The 23,027-nt window shown below is 36.1% G+C and overlaps 1 protein-coding gene across 4 annotated transcripts in view; it reads right to left on the bottom strand.

Annotated features, from left to right (window-relative positions):
• Nucleotides 1-23,027, bottom strand: part of RAPGEF6 (Rap guanine nucleotide exchange factor 6) — a 238,818-nt gene that overhangs the window by 152,747 nt on the left and 63,044 nt on the right. For all 4 annotated transcript variants that reach the window (XM_044664679.1, XM_044664676.1, XM_044664678.1 and 1 more), the window contains exon 6: nucleotides 12,841-12,984. In XM_044664679.1, coding sequence (XP_044520614.1) covers nucleotides 12,841-12,984 — 144 coding nt within the window. The remainder of the gene's footprint in view (nucleotides 1-12,840; nucleotides 12,985-23,027) is intronic.

Raw genomic sequence — 23,027 nt, 5'->3', positions numbered from 1 at the left:
TTTAGTGCTTTTTCTAAACGAACATACCTAGGCACTTTACAACTTTTCTTACATCACTACTCTTGTACTTCAGGGCCATTTTAATAGCTAAATAGTGTTCATAAAACAAAGAGAAGCACTGCTCTGACAAAGACACTACTTATTACAAGCAAGAGTTCCAGACAAAGACTAATGTCTGACAAATTAATGTTTGGCACAAACAATGTTATGATTCATACTTCTCAGAGCGAGAATGAGCATGATTAGGAGAACTGTTGCACGGCTTGACTCCACTTAGGAAATTTGGGACAGCTTTAGCATATAATTATTTTTATTTTACATATTTTTCTGCCTTTATTTTTTTCTATTGCCAATCACATATACCTGAATTTGCATATGTAGAGCTTGAGTAAAACAAAGTCCAAATTTATCTGTTTTACATATCCCCCTATTTATATATGTTGCTTTCTTTGGTTTAAACAAAAGTACTTTGAGAGCAGAGATTGTTTTACTGCTATCTTTGCATCCTCAGCATCTAGCACAATATAAATGATTAACTGACTTGAGTCTAGTACCTTCCATTCCCGACAATTCTCTCTAATAAGATCAAAATATGTGATAACTCAATTCTATATCTAATAATAATTCTATTATTAAGAAAGTATTTATGCATAAAAACTACTTGTTTCTAGGCATTTCAAAGTAAGTAGGCTGCACAGTGTATTGTTGGAGTATTATCAAGTTTAATAAAACCAGAGGTAAGTAGGTTTTTGTACTTGACTCATATACATTTGCTCTACTTTGTTTTTTAATCTGAACAATATCATCTTTGATAAAGGAAAAACCTCAGTAGGTAGGAAATGAAGCAGGGAAGAAAAGGGTATAAAGTTTAGCACACGGAATGTTAACAGTTGAGGTTCTAAAAATAAACAGTCATATTTTTCCCTTTGGTTTTCAAGAACTTGAGTTTTGAAGGGTAGCAGGGATGCTCAGTAGATAAAGAGCCAGGCCTAGAGAAGGGAGGTTCAAATCTGACCTTAAGACTTCTTGGCTGTGTGACCCTGGGCAAGTCACTTATTTCTGCATAATGCTTACCACTCTTCTGCCTTGGAACTGATATTTAATAGTGATTCTAAGAGAGAAGGTAAAAGTTAAAAAAAAAAAAAAAAGAAGAACCTGGCTTTTGAAATTTTAGAAAATTGCACTGTATTGGTTTATATTGTTGGGTCACTTAAAACATTTTGAAATGTCAATGAACAAACAATGATTGTAAGAGCCAGAAGAAAGAGATGTAGCACTATCTGCAAGCAGCCTGAATCAACCCTCTCTAATGAGTATTATTGTGTTCTGCTTTCCAGTGTTTTAAATTTAATCTGAAACAATTAAATGAATCTAACTAATACTCCTGAGTGACAGCCACAAGCTGTCCTTAGTTTTTTCCCAGTCTTCTATATACTGTATTTAACAAATTAGCTGCCATGATTGCTAAATGATCTCTAAATTGCTATCAAGAAATTTAGTGAAAGAGACCTATAGAACCCAGATATAGTATAAAAATATGATACATCCTCTGGGAAGTATAGAGAAAAGGTAAAGGAGGGAGAGAAAGTAAGCCAAGGCGGGCACTTAAAAAAAGCAGTCATCACGGGGCAGCTGGGTAGCTCAGTGGAGTGAGAGTCAGGCCTAGAGACAGGAGGTCCTAGGTTCAAACCCGGCCTCAGCCACTTCCCAGCTGTGTGACCCTGGGCAAGTCACTTGACCCCCATTGCCCACCCTTACCAATCTTCCACCTATGAGACAATGCACCGAAGTACAAGGGTTTAAAAAAAAAAAGAAAAGAAAAGAAAAGCAGTCATCACAACTAAGGTGATGTAAGCTTCTAAAATTAGAACCAGTAAAACTGAAGGAATAATAAAAAACGGAGATTCAATTTTCCCTACAGTCTTTGTGGTTGCACAAACCATTTATTTCTTCAGCTGTTGTGTTAGCTATGAAAGGGTAATCTTTCACGAAGATATATCATTAGGACACTGATAAATTAAATGTGAATCTTGGTTTAGATTCACGAAAAATTAAAGCAGAAAAATGTTCATATCATTGTTGAGTTTTTCAAATCCTTCTTTTGTAAAATTTTTAAATTAAGACAGATATCTTCAAATTTTTTTATCCTATTAAAGACTGTTAATTCTAATCAGACTTCTAACTTGTGATTTCTTTAGTATTTACTACAAAAGTAAAGTACATTAGTGCCATCTGATGCAATTTGAAAAAAAAGGAGTTTCTGACAAACTAGTCTTCATTTCTATATATAAATTATGAAAATATTTAATGCAAAGAGCATATCCTGGGGCAGAATCCTGGTGAAATCCAATGAATTCCTGATAGAATTTAGTTGGCTGAGGATAAGTACCTCAAACATATCTAATCCTTCTAAAACCAACCAAAAGTGACATAGTAAAATAATGTATTTCAAATTAAAATTCCTCCAATTAAGGCTGTGACATTATATAACATAAATGCCTTACTTTATCAATTCTTAGAATTTGTTTACTTAAAATAAGTATGTTTTAAAGTTTTTTAAAAATCCCTGTTTTAAAAAAGTATTTAAAAATAAAAATGCCATATGTCTCATAACTAAGTGTAACTCTAAGTTAAGACATACTCAGATAAAATTCAGTCACTGTGTCAGTTAGCTTTAATTAAAAATATTTAAAAGGAAGGATTGAATGAGAGAATGAGGGTAGAGAGAGTTAAAGCGAAATGACTGGGGAAAAAAATTTTTTTAAATTTAATTTAAAGGATACATTTTTTAATGAAACCAAAACTTGACAAAAGGTCATAAACTCTAACTCAATACTTCAATATTTCAGTGGATTGAGAATTTAACACTGAAAGTATCTGTACCTCTAAGAGATGGTAATTCATTTACTTTCTCCTCAAATCATCCAAAGTACTATATATAGCCTTTCTTCTGAGTCTTTTTGTTTTGTGAGTACCAAAGGTAGTGCTAAACCATTGGTTATGGTCAGTACCTCAATATTGCTTCCTAAAGGTCAAGAGAATCATCAAAAATAGAAACTCCATCAAAAAATAATACTCAATTGAAACCTACACTCTTCTTCTATTCTTGAATCCTTTTCCTTACCTTTTATTACTACCCATTCATGACTTTAATAGACCTGGAACTGAAATGCAGTTTCAGACACTTACTTCTTACACTTAACTTGTCTGCTCCAGCATACTTATTTCCAAATGAGGATAACATTAGCAACTACCTCCCAGGGTTGTTGTGAGGATAAAACAAGATAATGCTTGTAAAACATTTTGCTGATAACTATCATCATCATCATCATCATCATCATCATCATCATATCACTGAATGGCTATACCAATTCACTACGAACAGTCATGTTATATGCCTGTTTTCTAGAGTCCCTCCAAGATTTGCCATTTTCCTTTTTTTGTGAACTACTAATATGATAGGCATGAGGGAATCTCAGAGTTGTAGTTCTCTTATTTTTGGATATTTAGGATTTTTTAATATGATTTTTAAATAAGCCTGGATTTCTTTCTCTAAGACTTTACTTCACTTGCCTGTTCCCATCTTTTAACCATTTGTCAGGTCATGAATGGCTTTTATAAATTTGAGTTAGTTGCTTATATATTTTGGAAATGAGCTCTCTACCAGAGAAGCTCGTTGCAGAGATTTTTTTCTATCAGCAGCTTTTCCAAATCTTTCCAAAGCTGACCTGCCTGATCACAAATATGACTTACCCCAATATAAAAAACCAGGTGCCCAGGATTTTCACTTGATCCTTGCTTATGAGTCAGGTCCCCAGACTAGACATCTGTTCTGCTATAATGTACCACCTTTTACTCCCCTATCCCTGCTTATCCGCCTCATTCTTAAATAACAGTAACTTAAACAATATCCTCTTTTCTGCTTTATAGGGTGTGACAATCTTACTGTCCTATGGTTCTACTCAAAATTCTTGTGATTTTGGCCCGAACTCTTCCCTGACCACCACTCTCTTCTCTCTCATATCCATCCATGTCAGTTCCATCCTTCCAATGTCTCCACCTTACTTTACCATTCTACTGCATCCTCTGGAACCTTTATTCCACTCTTGTGTCCTTTATTAACTAACCTCTGCACTTCCTCCTCTCCCCAAAAAGTACTTTGTATGTATTTTTGTTACTTACAGGTAAAAATATGTTGTTTCACTCCAATAAAATATAAGTTTTTCTGAGGGTTAGGAGTATTTACTTTTGTCATTATATACTTAGTGCCTAGCACAGTGTCTGGTACATAATAAATTCATGGTTAATTGGAAATGATGCCTCCAAATCATCCCTCCCTTCTGCAAAGGGTCTCAGTTTCAGCCTTTTTAAGAATATCAGGACACTTGTTATAAGCTACTTTTTATTCCTTACTCTACACTCAAAATTCTTTCAAAATATTCCCCATTCATTCTTTCTTTGTTTGGACCAATCTGATGAAGAGGTAGGCCCTCTTCCTAACATAGCCAATGTTTCTCTATTTGTGCCCTTTATCTCATCTTCTCCCATCTCTTCCAGAAACTTGATCCTCTGGCTTCTACATCTCTCTTTCAGTTTAATCTTTACAATTTTCTGGATTTTCATGGATTCCTTCCATGCTACCTACCAAAATATGGAAAATGCAAAAAAAACTTTCAGTAAGTCCTGTTATTATCTCAAGCTGTTAACTACAATTCTCTTTCTCTTCCCAAAATAATTAATCTACATTCTTTATTCTATTTCCTCACTTGCCACTCACTTCTCAAACCCTTGCAAATAGGTTCCCAATTAAGCCACTCAATTCGAAGTAATAAAAAATTGTCCTAGATTCTTTTTATTCTGAATTTGAATAGAAAAAGGTCATTTTCCATACACATAGAACACAAAAAAGATAATTCTATAAGAAATCATGAATGTTCACATTGCTTTCTTTTCTCAACACCCATCCACACCACTATACCATATGGAATCCCTTTTCTCCTGTTAACGAATTTTCCTTTATTGAAGATAAAGGAACATGTTACTTCCATGTTTTGACATTCATAGAAATATAGTTTTCTGATGCTTTCCTCATTCTAACTAAAAACCAATGAATTGCTGGTCATTCTGATATCTTCTTTTCCTCTTTGGATTGTCATGACATTGCTCTCTCTTAGCTTTCCTTTGCTGTTATCTGTCCATATCATTCCCACTAACTATAAGCATAGTCCCAAGGATCCCTTCTCTTTAAGTGACTTCATCAATTCCTATGAATGATTTCCAGGTCTATGTATCCAGATCCAGACTTAAGTTCTTTCTCTCCCTCTATCCTTCTCCTTCTCCCTTTCCTTCTCACCCTCCCCCCCCCTCAGATGGGCTACTTCCAACTGGACGTCCAATAAGCATATAAAATTCAAAATGTACAAAAGAGAATTGATTATCTTTCCCCAAAAACTCATGCCACTTTCCAAGTTTCATATTTCTTTCAAATAAAATGCCACTCTTCCAGTCACAACCTTAATGTTATTCTTGATTGCTCAATTCTCATTTCACATATCCAATCAATTCCAAGTTCTGTTACTTTCATCTCCCCAACAAATTTTTATGCCTATCTCTCCATTTCCCCACCCCTAAATTCATGACCCTTACTTAGTACAATAAGCCCTCATTATCCCTCACCTGAACTGCTGCAATAGCCCCCAAATTGGTCTCCCTGACTCATGTCTCTCTCTATTTATCCTACATATAGTTTCCGAAGTGTTTTTCTTAATGTGCAAATCTGAACATGTCACTCCTCTGAATAATAATCTCCAGTGGCTCCCTATTACCTTGAGCATCAAATACAAACTACTCCATTTGATATTTAAAGCCACTGTTTGCCCCAATACAGCTTTCTAGCTTTGTTACAATTCAGCCACATTGGTGTTACTATTCCTCATATATGATCATCTCTATGCCTCTGAAATGAATGTTCCTGATGCATAGAATAAGACATTTTAGACATTCTATTCAAGAATCTTTAGTTTCCTGCAAATGCCCAAATGGCTTCTCTTACATGATTCTCCTCTCTACTGCTGTTAATGTTTCACTCCTTCATTACCTTCTATTAATTTTGTACATAATTTGTATTTACTTATGTGTACATGTTACTTCCAAAATAGAATATAAGGTCCTTGAAGGAGGAAATGTTTCTTTTTGTCTTTGTTTCCTTATGATATATCTCAATCCTTATTGCATAGTAGTTGTATAACAAATGCTTATTGGTTTACTATTTCTCTTTAGAAACACTTAGTAAACAATAAAAGTGGCAAGTAATATATACTGTCAATCATAATTATCTAAGTGTGAAATTCGGTTAAACTATTCCTGAGGAAATGTACTTTGTGTATGAGAGCAGGGAATAGTGATATCCAGGTGTGAGTATCTGTTGTGTCAAAATAAAATATATCCAAAAAATACGTCAATTTTTAAAAAAAGAAACAAATTATGACTATCCAACTGGAAAAAAAAGGTTAAATTTTTCTAATAATCAGAGAAATAAGAATTTAGGATATTAATGATACCAATTAAAAATAAAAATAGTTCAACAAGATAAAATCCAGAACTAGCCATGCTGTAAGAAAAAGGAATGCTACAACAGTTACCTGCTGTTGAAACTATGGACAGGTGTTATCTTTTTAGAAAGCAATTTGGAATTATTGGTTACAAAAGTGTTACCCTATGACTCAATGAACTAACCACTAGCACTATATGTTAATATTACTGCCTGCAAAAAAAATTTTTATAAAAATACTTGTAGCAATACTATTTATAATAACAAAGAACCTAGAAACTTGAGGGGCTTCTAGGAATTTGAAAAGTCAAATTGGCATATGAATATAATAGACCATTCCTGTGCCATAAGAAAGAATAAATGCTACATTCCACAGACACAGCTTATCTTCACATAATAATAAAGTATTATGGCACAATTTTATTGCAAGAGAAAAAATAGACCAGTATTAGGTATCTCAAGTGAATACTATTACTCATAAAGGGGTGACCTACATATTTTAAAGATGCTACCATTTTGCAAAATTTTTTTTTCTGAAACTTCCCCTCTGAGACAATTTATAAAGCACATAAGAAAACAGTTGACTTTTTTTATAACCACTTCTTCCTTTTCGTGTCTTCTTCCACTCTGATTCAATAAACCATCTTATCTTTCCATTTACACTTCACTTTTAGAAGCATCAAAAATGAAAATCCCCCTTTGAAAGAGTAAACACTACCATCATAGAGAATGTCCACAATTAAGAAATATTAGAATCTAGTTCCTTAAAGGAAGAGAATGTATTACTTTACATTTCTATATCTCTGGTACCTAGTGTCTTAGACATATAGGCTTCTTAGTTATTAAAAAAAACTAAAGCTGTGTTAACAAACATGTATCTCAAGAAGACAACATAATAAATCTATGATCTCATCAATGAGTCTATCCTAAAAGTACAGACTGCAACTTAAGCATGCCTTCTTATTCCCAAATGGTCCAATCATAAGAAAAGAGCAGGTATTACAAAGTCAAATTTTGGCATTAAAGGTCTTTAAATGAAGAGACTGGATGACCTCTTTTCCTTAGCTTTCAAAACACTGCTGGTATATTTTCTTTTCGGTCATATACCTCCTCCTTTGTTATGAGTTAAGGTCAGTCAATAAACATAAATTAAGCACCTACTATGCTGCAAGAAGGGATAGCTACAATGACACTGGATAAAGTGCCAGGCCTAAAGTTAGGAGGACTCATCTTTCTGGCCTCAGATATTTACTGTGTAACCCTATGAAAGTCACTTAGCCCTATTTGACCCTATTTCCTCATCAGTAAAATATAAGCTAGAGAAGGATATGGCAAACCACTCTAGTATCTTTGCCAAGATAGCCCCAAATGGGGTCATAAAGAGTTAAACACAACTGAAACAAACAACAACAAAATGCTGCAGGCATCTTGCTAAGTTCAGAGAATACAAGAATAGTAGAAGAGAGTTCATGCTCTAAAGGAGCTCAAAATTCAATGGGGAACACAACAGTTAAAAAGAAGCTGAAGAGGAGCAGAGAAAAGGCTGTCCAAGGACAATATGAAGCATGCAGCCAGGGTGGGAAATGATCTGAGGAGGTATGAGTTTCTGACTGGATTTCATCTTGCAAAATGATGAATTGAAGAATTTCTGGAGATGATGAAGTCCAAGAAAATAGCTGGGGTAAGAAATGATAAGGAAAATTCTTTCAGTGCCCTATTTAAATGGTGGAAGATCAGAGAAGATCTCTCTGATATCCACCTACCCCCTTTTCAACTAGGAAGGGAAGGCCTGCAGAGGCAAAAGGTACTAAGGATGTGAGAATTTTTGAGTTGATTTCATTTTGAAAAATAAGATTCTAAAAATGAAATCCAGGAAAATAGTTGCCTGGGAAATGATGAGAATTCCCTGAGAGTCATCATTATATATAGTAAAGGATTTTGGACACACTTTCCAATGACCATCTCCAATCAGAAAGAGGGGACAAGACTCAGTGGTGGGGGTGATGATATCTTTTATACTACATTCTACTTCATAATTTAAAATATACTATAGTTTGTATATACTCACCATGCCCACCACCACTACCAGGAGGCCAGAAATTTACATTTTTTGGAGAATGCAGTATTATATAATTTTCAGCCACAAAGCACCAATGAAACAATCAACAGACATTTATTAAGAACCTACTATATGAGGTCTTGATCAATGACACATGAAGAAACCAGTGGAGATGTGCATCAGCTTATGGGGAGCAAGGGGGAAGTAAGAACATGAATCATGTAACCATGGAAAAAAATTTTTCTAAAAAATAAAGTTAAAAAAAAAAGAACCTATTATTTATCTAGAATTGTATTAGGAGTACAAATACAAAGAATGAAACAATCCTTACTTATCTAGAACATCTCTTCCCAAACCTTAGCCCTGAATTATTTGTGTAGATAGAATCCACTCCCGAGCAGGCTTGTCCTCCCCAAGTTGATCCTACCCTGCCTCCCATTTTGCATGCGTATGTGGCATGACAGAGGGGGATGGAAAGAAAAAAATGTGTGATGCTCTCTCAGTTAGTGCTTGGGGGAAAGACAGTCTTGAGCAGGAGCTCTGGTGCCTGCTGTGCACCTGAGGGCTTTTGCAAACTTTGGCATCTTTTCCTGCTGCGGCTTAGGGTATCTTAGCTAGGTGATATTTTCTGTCTCCTTCCTACATCTCCCTCTTTTTACTTTATCTCCATTTTGATTAAAACTTAATTGTTGGGCAGCTGGGTAGCTCAGTGGATTGAGAGCCAGGCCTAGAGACGGGAGGTCCTAGGTTCAAATCCAGCCTCAGACACTTCCCAGCTGTGTGACCCTGGGCAAGTCACTTGACCCCCATTGCCTACCACTCTTCCGCCTTGGAGCCAATACACAGAAGTTAAGGGTTTAAAATAAAAAAAAAAAATTAAAAAAAAACTTAATTGTTAAGAGTTTCTAACAGACTTGTGACTTAAGAGTTAGTTTTATAAATAACAACCACAACAATTTTAAATTAATATTACATTTAATATTTTACTTTCATTATTTCATTATTATATATTCATATCATTTGTCTCTTCTCCTATTTGAAAAAGAGAGGGTTCTGAAATCAGTGGATGGTATACTGATATACAATGTATTTTTTTAAACCCTTATCTCCGTCTTGGAGTCAACACTGTGTATTGGCTCCAATGCAGAAGAGTGGTAAGGGTAGGCAATGGGGGGAGGGGGGTGTCAAGTGACTTGCCCAGGGTCACACAGCTGGGAAGAAGTGTATGCGACCAGACTTGAACCTAGGACCTCCCGTCTCTAGGTTCTCAATCCACTGAGCTGCCCTCTATACAATGTATTTTAACTTAAAGTGAGGGCAATGGTCTGAGAAACTACTAAGGAGTAGAGAAACTGGATAGTTCAATGAGGACAAAATATAGGTACAGAACAGTGAGACACAGGGAGAGATGAAATGATAGGAGGCTATGATCAGATAGAAAAATATCAGAGTTTCCAGTTTAAAAAGTGAAACACTTGTTAATATTGAGATCCAGTGCTGACCATCCCTGTGAATTAAGAGTGAAGAGGCTGAGGAACTGGCCATATAGGAGTTAAATGGACCATTAATGTAAATAATGAAGTCTTCTAGTATAATGACTAGACAGCTGGCTGGATAGAATGCTGGGTATATAGTCAGAAGACTCAAAAACCTGAGTTTAAATCTAGGCTCAGAGGCTACCTGTGTGACTTTGAGCAGGTCATTCAACCCTGCTTACCTCAGCTTCTCATCTGTAAAATGAGCTGAAGAAGGAAATGATAAATTACTCTGATATTTTTTTCAAGTCAGACATGACTGAAATCACTGAACAAAAACAAAAATATAAGGACAAGTGGTAAGGAGGATAAGAATATGTTTCTCAGGGAAATAACCTGGGAGTAGTATACAAGTAGTATAGTCACCATGATCTGGATTTGGGTGGAAATTGTTTATTTCACAAACTTCAAAGGAGGAACTTGATGAGTGATAAACTTAAAATAAGAGTCTAGGATAGGCAAATAAGAGCAAAGAATATGTCTACTCTCCCTCCAGGGGAGAGGGAATAGAGGTGAAATTTCACCACTACAGGAAATTCCAAGTGAGGAAATTTCTGCAATAAATGGAGATCAGCTACTGCTCTTATTATCCTAGACAGATGTCTCAGGAAAAAAGAGATTAAATAGTGTCTTGCCCCAAGTCACACAGAGTAACAAAGTGTCAAAGGAGAACCTGGTCCCTAGAGCTAAGTAGCAGGTTTTTGTTTCAGGTAGATCAGAGTCACTGAAAGTGTTATAGTTTCCCAGGTGCAATATAAACCTTTTGGCTCCTTCTATTCAATTACAAGCCCAGGTCATTATCACTTACAATATATGTAATAATGGACATGTTTTGATAAGTTTTTTTAAAACTAGGAATGTTACTTTAGTCAGATTTTTTACGGTTGACTCAATAATACCAAAATATGAAAAGTACAGTAAATATATTTGACAAATGAAATAGTGTAAATGTTTGTTGAAAATATTTCCTGAAGAAAATGGATATGTCTTGATACACTTTGATATTTGATATTCAATCAAATCAAAAGTAATAATGGCCTAGGGAGGATGATAATGCCCTTCAGGGACTTAATTTTGATACTAGGATCATACTAAAAATAAATAAGATGATATTTCACAAATGAACTATCAAACTGTCAAAAGCTTGAATCAATAACTAAATAATAATGGGTATCACATGCTCCAGTGGTAACTAATACTGAGACTAATAAGCAATTCCCTCTTCAGGAAGTAACTCCCATCTCTATGTCTGCACAGTCTATCCTTCAAGCCTAAAGTGCTTGCTTTCACCAGCATTTTTCCTAGAACCTCATGCTTCCTTCAAGGCTCAGTTCAAGCGCCACCTCCCTCATTTGATTCTCAATTTCTTATTATCCCGTTCCCAAAAACACTGTATATTTATTCTGCAAATATTCCATAATTGATGCTGCATACTTCAGTGAAACATAAGCTAACTGAGCTGACTCCTTTTTATACCTGTACTAGTAAATGGCACATAAGTGGTGTTTGATAAATGCTTATAGATTATTAAATTAATTTTTTTACCATATTTTTGCATATTCCAAGAATTATCAGTACATTTTAAGTCAATAGTTGAAATCTAAGTTATGTAGTACCATTAGCTAAAAGCAAAGCTTATTCTAATAGTTAACACTCAAAAAATAAATGCAAATAAAATAAAATATTTCTCTTTCCTATCCCATACTTATACTTAAAACAGGCAGGAAGCTCAATTTTCAAAAGGCTATCTCCAATACTCCAGTAGCCAAGGTACTCCTCTATTATCTTACAAATCAAAAGCATTTCTGAAGATGATATTCGGCAAAACAAAGAAACCTATAAATGATATGAAGTTTACTCACTTTGAAAAAGTTACACCAAATGCAAAAACGTAGACTTAACATAGATCCTTCAAGTAAAAAAAAAAAAGGGAAGCCTGCTACTTCAATAGTATTTAAGAATTATAAATATCACAAACATGGCACCTTTCTCCTAGAAGGAATGAAATGAGCAAAGTTCATCCACAAGTAAACAATCCACAAATAGAAATTTAACAGATAATCTAGATACTGTCTTGATTTATTCTTACATCCCTCCAGTCTGAGAAGTCTGAAGAGCAATTTGAAATAAGACTGGTATTAAGGAAAGAAATAAAGATGGTAATAAAATCCATGGGAGGCAATGAGATCATCAACTGAAGAGAAAAGGATCTGAGGGATACCTACAGACAGAGGAAAGAGAGTAGACTCTAGATTCTAGAGAATGAAGAGTCAGATAGGTAGGAAGTGAACCAAGGGAAAGGATTGTCCCAAAAATGTAAAAAGAATAAAGTTATCAAGGAGGCTCAGAAAAGGTCACTGAGTTAATTAGGACATCATTAATAACTTCGAAGAGAACAGTTTCACTGAAATGGTAAAATAAAAAACTAGATTGTAAAGGGATTAAGAAAATAGGAGAAAATGGAGGTACTGACCAGAGATGGTCTTTTCAAGAAGTTTAGCTACAAAGGGCTGAAGAAATACAGAATGGTAAGTTAGGTAGGATGGAAGGATCAGGTAAGGATTTTTTTCTGGTTTGGAGAGATATAGACAACATAAAGTAGGATTTATGCCTGTAATCATTAAGTTATTCTGACATAAAAAAACTAATATCCCATAAAAACTGAAATCAAAATGATATGATGGAAGCATACTTACAGTAAGGTAGCTGTTAGCATCCACATTGTCAGTGATCGTTTGTCGTTCTCCCCTGTGGTTAATTTTTCTAAATCTTCTGCGAGATTGTCTTCCAGCAATTTCTCTTTGGAGGAGGTCTTCTTCATTATCTTTCGAATTCTCTACCTGAAATACATGTTAGAACTCCTGGTTAAACAACCAGTTTTTCCATATCATTGAAATTCTATGGAGTCTTAAAAAGCTCATGAGAAACATACGTAACTTGCTGTGTAAGTTACCATAAAAATGGAGGTTGTGTACTTTTTTACTCACTACTTCAACAAATTCTAAATTGACATTATGAGCAAGAGGCCACAGTCTCCTTCCAGGAAACTGATTTTCTTGTTCTCTGTAACTGAACCTACATTCTAGAATAACAAATGCGAATATAATTACACACTGCCTGATTACATCTATTTTTAATTAGCCAACATATTTTGAATACATCACTAGAATAAAAATAAAATGCTAAAAATAAAAAATGTATTCAAAATCTTGTCTATATAACCATATATTTAACAAAGGTTTACTTAATTTTTATACTTATTCAAGTCAGAAAATACCAGTAAGTATTAAGTCAAATTGATTATACCTACATTGGAAAATTCACTTTCACACTGCTGTCATAGCATATACTACATCATTAATGCTTTCTATAACCCACTGAAGGTTAAGTTCAGTAACAGAGCAAATAATACAACATTCCCATTAAAACCTTTTCTATGTACCCTATTCCTGGAACTTACTCTTTTGGAATAATCTAAGGTCACATGGAATTACCTTCCTTCAAATACCCTTCAAAGTTCTTCTGTATCATCACTTGGTTTCTCCTGAGCTTTCTATCAAGGATAAACCTTTCACCCACATATTTGATTTTATCCAATTCCCATTCCCTCATGTGTATTCCAAGGCCTTAGTGAACTAACCAAGCAGCAATCTCTAAAGCCTCTTTATGTTCTGCTCCAATATAGTCTTCTTCTACTCAGTTCTCAGCCATCCTTATCTCTACACATTTCCCTCTGAAAATACTGTCCACAAAATAGCCCGAAATGAGAGTTATGTTGTTTGTCTACCCTGTTACACTCTTAAGTTCTATGCAGGCACAGGTCATATAGCTTTATATAGCATCCCACAATGAATCCAGTGCAATGACTTACAGACAAAAGGCATGAATAAATATATCTGATGAATAAATGATGACCACTTTGTTACTACTTAAGATAGTTTATTTTATTTATTTAAACCCCTACCTTCTGACTTAGAATAGATATTAAATATCAGATCCAAGGCAAAAGAGCAATAAGTTCCAAGTAAGAAGATTCCAAATCATTTCCAAGTTAAGAGTATCAGCTAGACAACTGAGGTTAAGTGACTTGTCCAAGGTCGCACATCTAGGCAACCTAGGTCACATTTGAAGCCAGGTCCTCCCAACTCCATTGAGCTGCCCCTAACATAGTTTAATTTTAGATCACATGTTTAAATTTCTAAGTAAATAAAATAAATATTTGTGCAACAGGTACTGTGCAAGTTAAAAAATAGTAAACCATATAAATTTTCATTCAACAATAACTTAATTTAAAAGTTTTCATATGTAAGTATAACAGTTTAGATACTATTAAAATGATGTATCATGGTTCATATATTTTATCACCTTTACAGACTAATAGGCCACAGATAGATAAAAGAAAAACTCAGAGAGAAAGAGACAGAAAAATAGAGTACATATTAAGTACTTTCACCAAGGTACTGTGGTCAACACAAAAGATAAAGAAAGAAGCAAAAGATTATCTCTGCTCTCAAGGAGCTCAATATCTAACAGGATTTCAAACAAGCAAACATATATGTACAAACTATATATAGGATAAATAGCAAGTAGTCAAAAAAAGAGCATTAGAAGTAAGAAGAGTTAGGGTTTCCTGTAAAATGTGGGATTTTAGCTGAAACTTAAATGAAGCCAGGGAAGCCAAGAGGCAGAGAAGAAGGAGAGAATTCTAGGCATGAAGGGCAGCCAAAGAAAATGTTTGTTTTGATCCTGAAAACAAAAAGGAGTGTATTGAATATGTTTGCATAACGTGGTTGGACTTGTGCTTTAGGAAAATCACTATGGTGATCAAATAAAGGATGGATCAGACTAGAGAAATATTTGAGGCAGAAAGACCTACCACATGGTGTCTACAATAGTCTAATCTTGAATTGATATGGGACTGCTCCAGAATTATCTATATTGTAGCACTATCTACAAAGATAAAAGGCCTTGGGGATGAGAGAAAGTGAAGAGTCAAGGATGACACCTAGATGGCCAGCCTAGTGTTGCCCTCTAAAGTATGATGAGTTCTGTTTTTTGACATGTTGGGTTTAATCCAAAAGTATATTGGTAGGGTTAGGGGGAAACAGGACAGCTGGGTTGCTCAGTGGATTGAGAGCCAGGCCTAGAGATGGGAGATCCTAGGTTCAAATCTGGCCTAAGACACTTCCTAGCTGTGTGACCCTGAGCAAGTCACTTAACTCTCATTGCCTAGCCCTTACCACTCTTCTGTCTCAGAACCAATACACAGCATTGATTCTAAGGCAGAAGGTAAGGGTTTAAAAAAATGTATACTGGACATTCAGATTGATATGTTTAGAATTGGAAATAAGAGGTCAGCAGAAAGCTCAGAACAGGATGGTTAGATTTAAGAATCATCAGTATAGTAGTTGTTCAGTCATGTTCAGTCATGTCCAACTTTTCATGACTCCATTTGGGGTTTTTCTTTGCAAAGATAATGAAGGAGTTTGCCATTTTCTTGTCCAGCTCATTTTATAAATGAGAAACTGAGGCAAACAGGGTTAAGTGACTTGCTCAAAGTCACACAGATAGTTAATGTCCTGGGCCAGAACTGAACTCAAGAAGATGGATCTTCCCAATTCTAAGCCCAGCATTCTATCCACTATGCCTCTCAGCTGCCCCTACCAGCATAAAGATGTTATTTTAATTCATGAAAACTAATGATATCACCAAGTAAAGTAACTAAGAGAGAGAGAGGGCCAAGGAAAGAACTCTTTGGGACCCCTATCTTGAGAAGCCATGACTAGGTACAGCAAAGGAGACTGAGTAATGATCTTATAGGTAGAAGAAGAATCAAGAGAGTAGTAGTAGAAAAGTATGAAGCAGAACAGGATGATCAACACTGTCAAAGGCTAACGAGATCAAGAAAAATGAGGATTGTGAAAAGGCCACTGCATTTGGCAATAAAAAGATCATGGAAAACTTTGGAGTGAGTAGGTATGGTGGAATAATGAGGTCAGAAGCCAGGTTGTAAGGGGTTAAGCAGAGAGAAAGTGGAGGCACATGTAAGTGGTCTTTGCAAGGAGTTTGTCCATAAAAGGTGGAAGAGATAGGTAATAATGGTTAGTGGGGATAGATAGACCTAAGGATGAGAAAAACAGTCATGTTTGTAGGAGTAGAAAAAGCAGTAAACAAAGAGTGACTAAAGATAAATGTAAGAGCAGGGATGAAAGAACAAGTAATCTGTTAAAGGAAATGGAATAGAATAGGATTGTCTTGTACAGGTGAAAGTCTTAGTCTTGGCCTTTCTAAGGAATAGGGCTACTCTTTAGGTGAGACAGGGGTGAAGGACATAGCTGTAAAAGGTATATGAACAATATAGAAGGAGAAAGGGGAGTTTAAGGCAAATAGCCTCAATTTTTTTTTTCTATCACACCTAAGGAAAGGTCCTGAGAGGGGGAGAGAAAAGGGAAGTCATAGGAGGGCTTAAAGTAAAGATGAAAAGGTTTGGTAGAACTGCTAGAATGGGACAGTGAGTTGATAATGGAGATGTAAAAGGATTTCCTTACAGTGAATGAGGGCCCAAGTGAGTTTCTATAACAAATGTGTAGCAGTCTCCATTAGAACAGTTAATTGATTTTCTCCATCTCTGATGAGTAGCACATATATAGGAGCAAAGGCAGAGGATGATGGGAATGAACCAAAACTTAGAATAATCAGTGATATAAGGAATCTGGGTTTCAAAAGAAACAGACAGCAATTAGATGAATTAGTTCTCTAAGTGTAGAGTTGAATTAGATCATCAATGGGTCAGAATGGAGAAAAGAGGAGGAAGTATGGCTAGTATAGGAGAGATAGCTTAGGACAGAACTGAGTGCTGAGGTAAGAGAGGCCACAAGATGAACAAAGAGTAAGGCTTCGTAAGGTTAGGCAAAAAAAAGAGGTAGAAAACCAAAAGACTGTAGTCAAATAAAGAGATTTTAGAACTCTTCATCATGGAGGTAGTACACTTGAAGATGATGGCAAAACCAAGGGTATGATCAAATCTGTGAGTACCTGAGGTTGGGTAGAGAAGAAACACATTGGAAGTGAGTAATTAGAGAAACTGAGTTGTTAATGTGTTTGATGGAAGCCAATATGCATGCTGAAGTTCCCTAGTATTGGGGCAAGAGTTGGAGAGAAGAGAAAAATGGTGAGCACTATAAAAGGAAAAGAGTAACCAAGGGTCTATATAAAAGTTAACAGGATTTTGACTGGGTGATATATGAATAGCATGAACTTCAAAGGAGGAAAAGCTACTACTGACTGTGGAAATAGTTGGAAAACATGAAAATGGCCATAAGGAGCAAGTAGTATTCCCAACGTCCCTGCTTTGACCAGTAACCCAAGGAGAATGAGGGAAGAGAGCCACTACTTGAAACGAGTGGCCAGAGAAATTATATCATCAGAGAGAAGCCAGGTTTCAGTAATTGATATAAGATTAGAAAAGGAGAAAAGGAGAAAAATTAGGATGAAAGGAATCTTGTTGTCCATGGAACAGGCACTTCAGAAAATACAGTAGAAGGGGATGCCTCTGATTGTGATTTAGAGGTAAAAGAGTTGCAATGAGATGGGACTATGTAATCAAGAAGTAGGGGACAGAGAATAGGATTTAGATGAATAAAGATGGAAAAGAAAAGGAGCGAACAAATGGATGAGATACTTATTCAGTATATTCAGTATAGCAAGGAGTGATCCTGAAGAGTCAAAGAGGCCACAAGGGTTAAGACAAAAGCTGATCTATGAAAGCCAAGTGAGATGATGGTTTGAGTAGAAGCAGTTATGGCATGTAGTGGGGAAGGAAATAGATTATCTTAAAGATCAGAGAGTGTTTTTTGTACTCTTTTTATATCCCAAGTACTTAGCACAATTACTTTAACTGACAAGTATTATGTGATTACTATATGCCAGGTAGCAAAAGATAGAAATATGAAAAAAAAAGAAATATCCTGACCTCAGCAACCTTACATTCCATGGGAGAAAAAATATGTACAAGATTAAATATGTCTTCTGGTTAAGATGGCGGCAGAGTAAGGAGCAGCTGCTTGATGTCTCCTAACCGATGCATACCAGACTCCTCAAGGGGACATAAAAACGAATCCAGACTAATGAAGGAACCCCACAACAGGGCGCAGAATTGAAGGTACACGGAATCGGGGCATTTCCACGCTATAAAGGGGTGAACCAGCTCTCACTGAAACGTGAGAGGAAGAAGCCCCTCCACCCCCACCCTCCCACAGACCATGCACAGCGCCAAGGCCAACACACGAGAGAAAACAGGATTGGGGCAACCACTAAATCACTGGCAACCCCAGGGCTTGAACCTGTGAGCTGCCAGACGTGGGACCCGAAGTGGCTGGGGGGACACACGGACTTTCCTGAGCGTATATACGCTGGTGAAGGCTCTGCACCTGGCGGAATAAAGAACTCTAACGTAGGGGCTTTCCCCAGCTTCTACAAGGGTGAAAGCTCTGCCCAGGGCGCAAATAAAGATATATAAAGCAGGGACTTTTCACAGTGTCTTACCAGTGAAGGCTCTGCCCCGGGGGCAAATAAAGATCTATAAAGCAGAGACTTTCCCCACTTAAGCGCAGGTGAAGGCAGTGCCCTAGGTGTAAACAAAGATTTCCAGCTCAGGCTAGGACATCAAGTAAGGACCCAGTGCAGACTGGAGCGCTGCGGAGGAAGCAGCCCCCAAGACTGCTGAAGAAGCCTCCAGCAGAGAGGCAGAACAGGGACTACCAGGAGGCCTGACCCCGAGGACAAGAAGACCGGAGCCATCGGAAGCTTAGAAAATTCAGGAAGACCCTGAGTGTGAAGACAAAGCTGAAAGGGGCGGGGCTAATAATGGCAAGCCATAGGGAAGCCCAGGAGAAAAAATTTACCAAGAGAAACTCTGGAACACTCGACAACTTTTACACAGAGAAAATCCAGACAATAGAAGAGGAAAAACAAATGACCAAACATATCCAAAAAAAATGAGAGCTGGTCACAAGCTTTTGAAGAGTTCAAAAATGAGATGTTGAGAAAGATGGAAGAAATATGGCAAGAAAATAACAGTTTAATAGGCAGAATTTCGCAATTGGAAAGTGAGGCAACTGAAGACAAGAAATGACCAGACTGAAAAGGAAAACCAAAAGATTATAGCTGAAAACCAAAACATTATAGCCGAAAACCAAAAGATTACAGCCGAAAACCAGTCCTTAAAGGCTAGAATCGAACAATTAGAAGCCAATGATCTCTCAAGACAACAAGAACAAATAAAACAAAGTCAAAAGACTGATAAAATAGAAGGAAACATGAAATATCTCAATGAGAAAATGACAGACCAAGAAAACCGGTCTAGAAGAGACAATTTGAGAATCATTGGTCTTCCAAAAAAGGCAGAAATTAACAGAAACTTGGACTCCATACTTAAAGAAATTATTCAGAAAATTGCCCTGAAGTTCTACAACAAGGGGGTAATATACACATTGAAAGGATCCATAGATCACCCTCTATACTGGACACAAAAAAGTCAACACCAAGGAATATAATAGCAAAATTCAAGAGCTTTCAAGTAAAAGAAAAAAATCTTACAAAAAGCCAGAAAGAGACAATTCAAATATCAAGGAGCACCAATAAGGATCACACAGGATCTGGCAGCCTCCACGCTAAAAGACTGCAAGGCTTGGAATACAGTATTCAAAAAGGCAAGAGAGCTGGGCCTTCAGCCACGAATCAATTACCCATCGAAACTGACTATATACTTCCAGGGGAAAGTATGGGCATTCAACAAAATTGAAGATTTCCAAGTTTTTGCACAAAAGAGACCAGGACTAAATGGAAAGTTTGATACCCAACCACAAAAATCAAGAGAATCATGAAAAGATAAATAAGAAACAGAGGGAAAAGAAAGAAAACTCATAATCCTTTAAACTTGACTGTTTAAGGGCTTAAATAAGATCTATTTATATGTATTACTAGGTGGAGAAATGCTATGTATGATTCTCTGTAGTGAGCTCTATTCACTATTAGAATATTCACTATTATAGCAACCAGAAGAATAATTCATAGTGAGAAGACAGGATACTAAATGGTCTAAGATGACATGGGGGGTAGAAAAGAGGGGGGGAATAGTAGGGGACACCAAGAAAAATATGAGTAAATAAGAAAAATAGGATATTATATTACACACAAAGAGGGCATGGGAAGGGGAGGAGATAAATACTATCATAAGAAGGAGAGGAAAAGAGCATTAAGAGGTAATAATGAAACATTACTCTCAGTGTAATCAACCCAGAGAGGGAAGAGTAGCTATATTATCCATTCAGATAAAAAACTCTAACCCTACTGAGAAAGTCAGAAGGGATAAAGCAAAGGGAGCAGGGGAGTGGGAAGGTCAAAAAAGGGAGGGGAGAAGAAAGGGGGGGAATTCATTAGGTCTTTAAAAAACAAAGAGAGGGGAATAATAAGGGAGGGGGCAGAAAGGGAAGTCAATCAAGGGAGAGGATAAGGGATACCGGCTCAAAGCAAACCACTGGTTTAAAAGAAAATAGTGTAAAAAGAAGAGGTGGGTCTAGGGGAGGATACAAAAATGTCAGTGAATGCACAACTAACAATTGTAACTCTGAATGTGAATGGGATGAACTCTCTCATAAAACTGAAGCAAATAGCAGAGTGGATCAGAAACCAAAATCCTACCATATGTTGTCTACAAGAAACACATATGAGGCGAATAGACACACACAAGTTCAAGGTTAAGGGTATGAGCAAAATCTTTTGGGCATCAAATGAGAAAACGAAGGCAGGAGTGGCTATCATGATCTCTGACAAAGCCAAAGTAAAAATAGATATGATGAAAAAAGACAGGGAAAGTCATTACATCCTGATTAAAGGCAGTATAAACAATGAGGAAATAACACTGCTCAATATATATGCACCAAGTGGTATAGCATCCAAATTCATAAAGGAGAAATTGGCAGAGCTCAAGAAGGAAATAGATAGTAAAACCATAATAGTGGAAGATCTAAATATTCCTCTTTCAGATCTAGATAAATCAAACCAAAACATGAATAAGAAAGAGGTAAGAGAGGTGAATGAAATCCTAGAAAAATTAATTTAATTGATATGTGGAGAAAAATAAATAGGGACAAAAAGGAATACACCTTTTTTTCAGCTGCACATGGTACATTTACAAAGATTGACCATGTAATACGCCATAGAATCATTGCAAACAAATGCAAAAGAGCAGATATAATAAATGTAACCTTCTCAGATCATAATGCAATAAAAATCAAAAACCAATTGGAAATTAAACAATATGATTCTCCAAAACCAAATTGTCAAAGAAGAAATCATAGAAACAATCAACAATTTCATTGAAGAGAATGACAATGATGAGACATCCTACCAAATTCTGTGGGATGCAGCCAAGGCAGTACTCAGGGAGAAATTTATATCCTTGAGTGCATATATTAACAAATTAAGGAGGGCAGAGATTAATGAATTGGGCATGCAACTCAAAAAATTAGAAAGCGAACAAATTAAAAACCCCCAGATGAAAACTATATTAGAAATACTAAAAATCAAGGGAGAAATTAATAAAATTGAAAGTAAAAGAACTATTGAATTAATAAATAAGACAAGAAGCTGGTATTTTGAAAAAAACAGATAAAATAGACAAAGTACTGGTCAATCTAAAAAGAAAAAGGAAAGAAGAAAACCAAATTGACAGTATTAGAGATGAAAAGGGAGACCTCACCTCTAATGAAGGGGAAACTAAGGCAATCATTAGGAACTATTTTGCCCATTTATATGGAAACAAATATAACAATTTAGGATATATTGCCTAGGTTAACAGCAGAAGAAATAAAATACCTAAATAATCCCATATCAGAAATAGAAATTGAACAAGCCATCAAAGAACTCCCTAAGAAAAAATCACCAGGACCTGATGGATTCACAAGTGAATTCTATCAGACATTCAAAGAGCAATTAATCCCAATACTATACAAATTATTTGATATGATAAGCAAAGAAGGAGTCCTACCAAATTCCTTTTATGACACAAAATGGGCAAGAGACATGAATAGGCAATTCTCAGGTAAAGAAATCAAAAGTATCAATAAGCACATGAAAAAGTATTCTAAATCTCTAATAATTAGAGAAATGCAAATCAAAACAACTGTGAGGTACCACCTCACACCTAGCAGATTGGCTAAAATGAAAGGAGAGAGTAATGAATGGTGGAGGGGATGTGGCAAAATTGGGACATTAATGCATTGCTGGTGGAGTTGTGAAATGATCCAACCATTCTGGCTGGCAAGTTGGAATTATGCTCAAAGGGCTATAAAAGAATGCCTGCCCTTTGATCCAGCCATACCATTGCTGTGGGATGAAGGGGAAAGTAGGGGTATGAAGCATGTAAACAGGTTAAAAATGAATATTAATAAATGTTAATAAAAAAAAGATTAAATACAAAATAAGTACAAACTAAATTCAAATTAATTTCAAAGAGTAAAGGATTGGGGTCTAGCAGCTAGAATCAAGAAAAGACTCACAGAGGCAACTAGGTAGCTCAGTGGATAGAAAGTCAACCTTGGAGCTCCTGAGCTCAAATATGGCCTTAGATACTTCCTAGCTGAGTGATCTGGGCAAGTCATTTAACCTTAATTGCCTACTGCTTACTGCTCTTCTACATTGGGACTAAAACTTAGTACTGATTCTAAGACTAAGATAAGGTGTTTTTAAAAAAAAAAAAAAAAAGAAAAAGAAAAATGAAAAGACTCCTATATAAGTTTGCCCTTTAGGCTTTGGAGGAAGATGAGAATAAGGCAAAAGTGAGATGGGAGAACCTCTAGGTATGAGAAAGGAGAGGAAGGGA

The sequence above is a fragment of the Gracilinanus agilis genome, chromosome 2 (genome assembly GCF_016433145.1).
Source record: "Gracilinanus agilis isolate LMUSP501 chromosome 2, AgileGrace, whole genome shotgun sequence".
NCBI lineage: Eukaryota > Metazoa > Chordata > Mammalia > Didelphimorphia > Didelphidae > Gracilinanus > Gracilinanus agilis.
The sequence above is the reverse complement of the archived record's forward strand: the minus strand, read 5'-3'. Positions and strand labels throughout refer to the sequence as shown.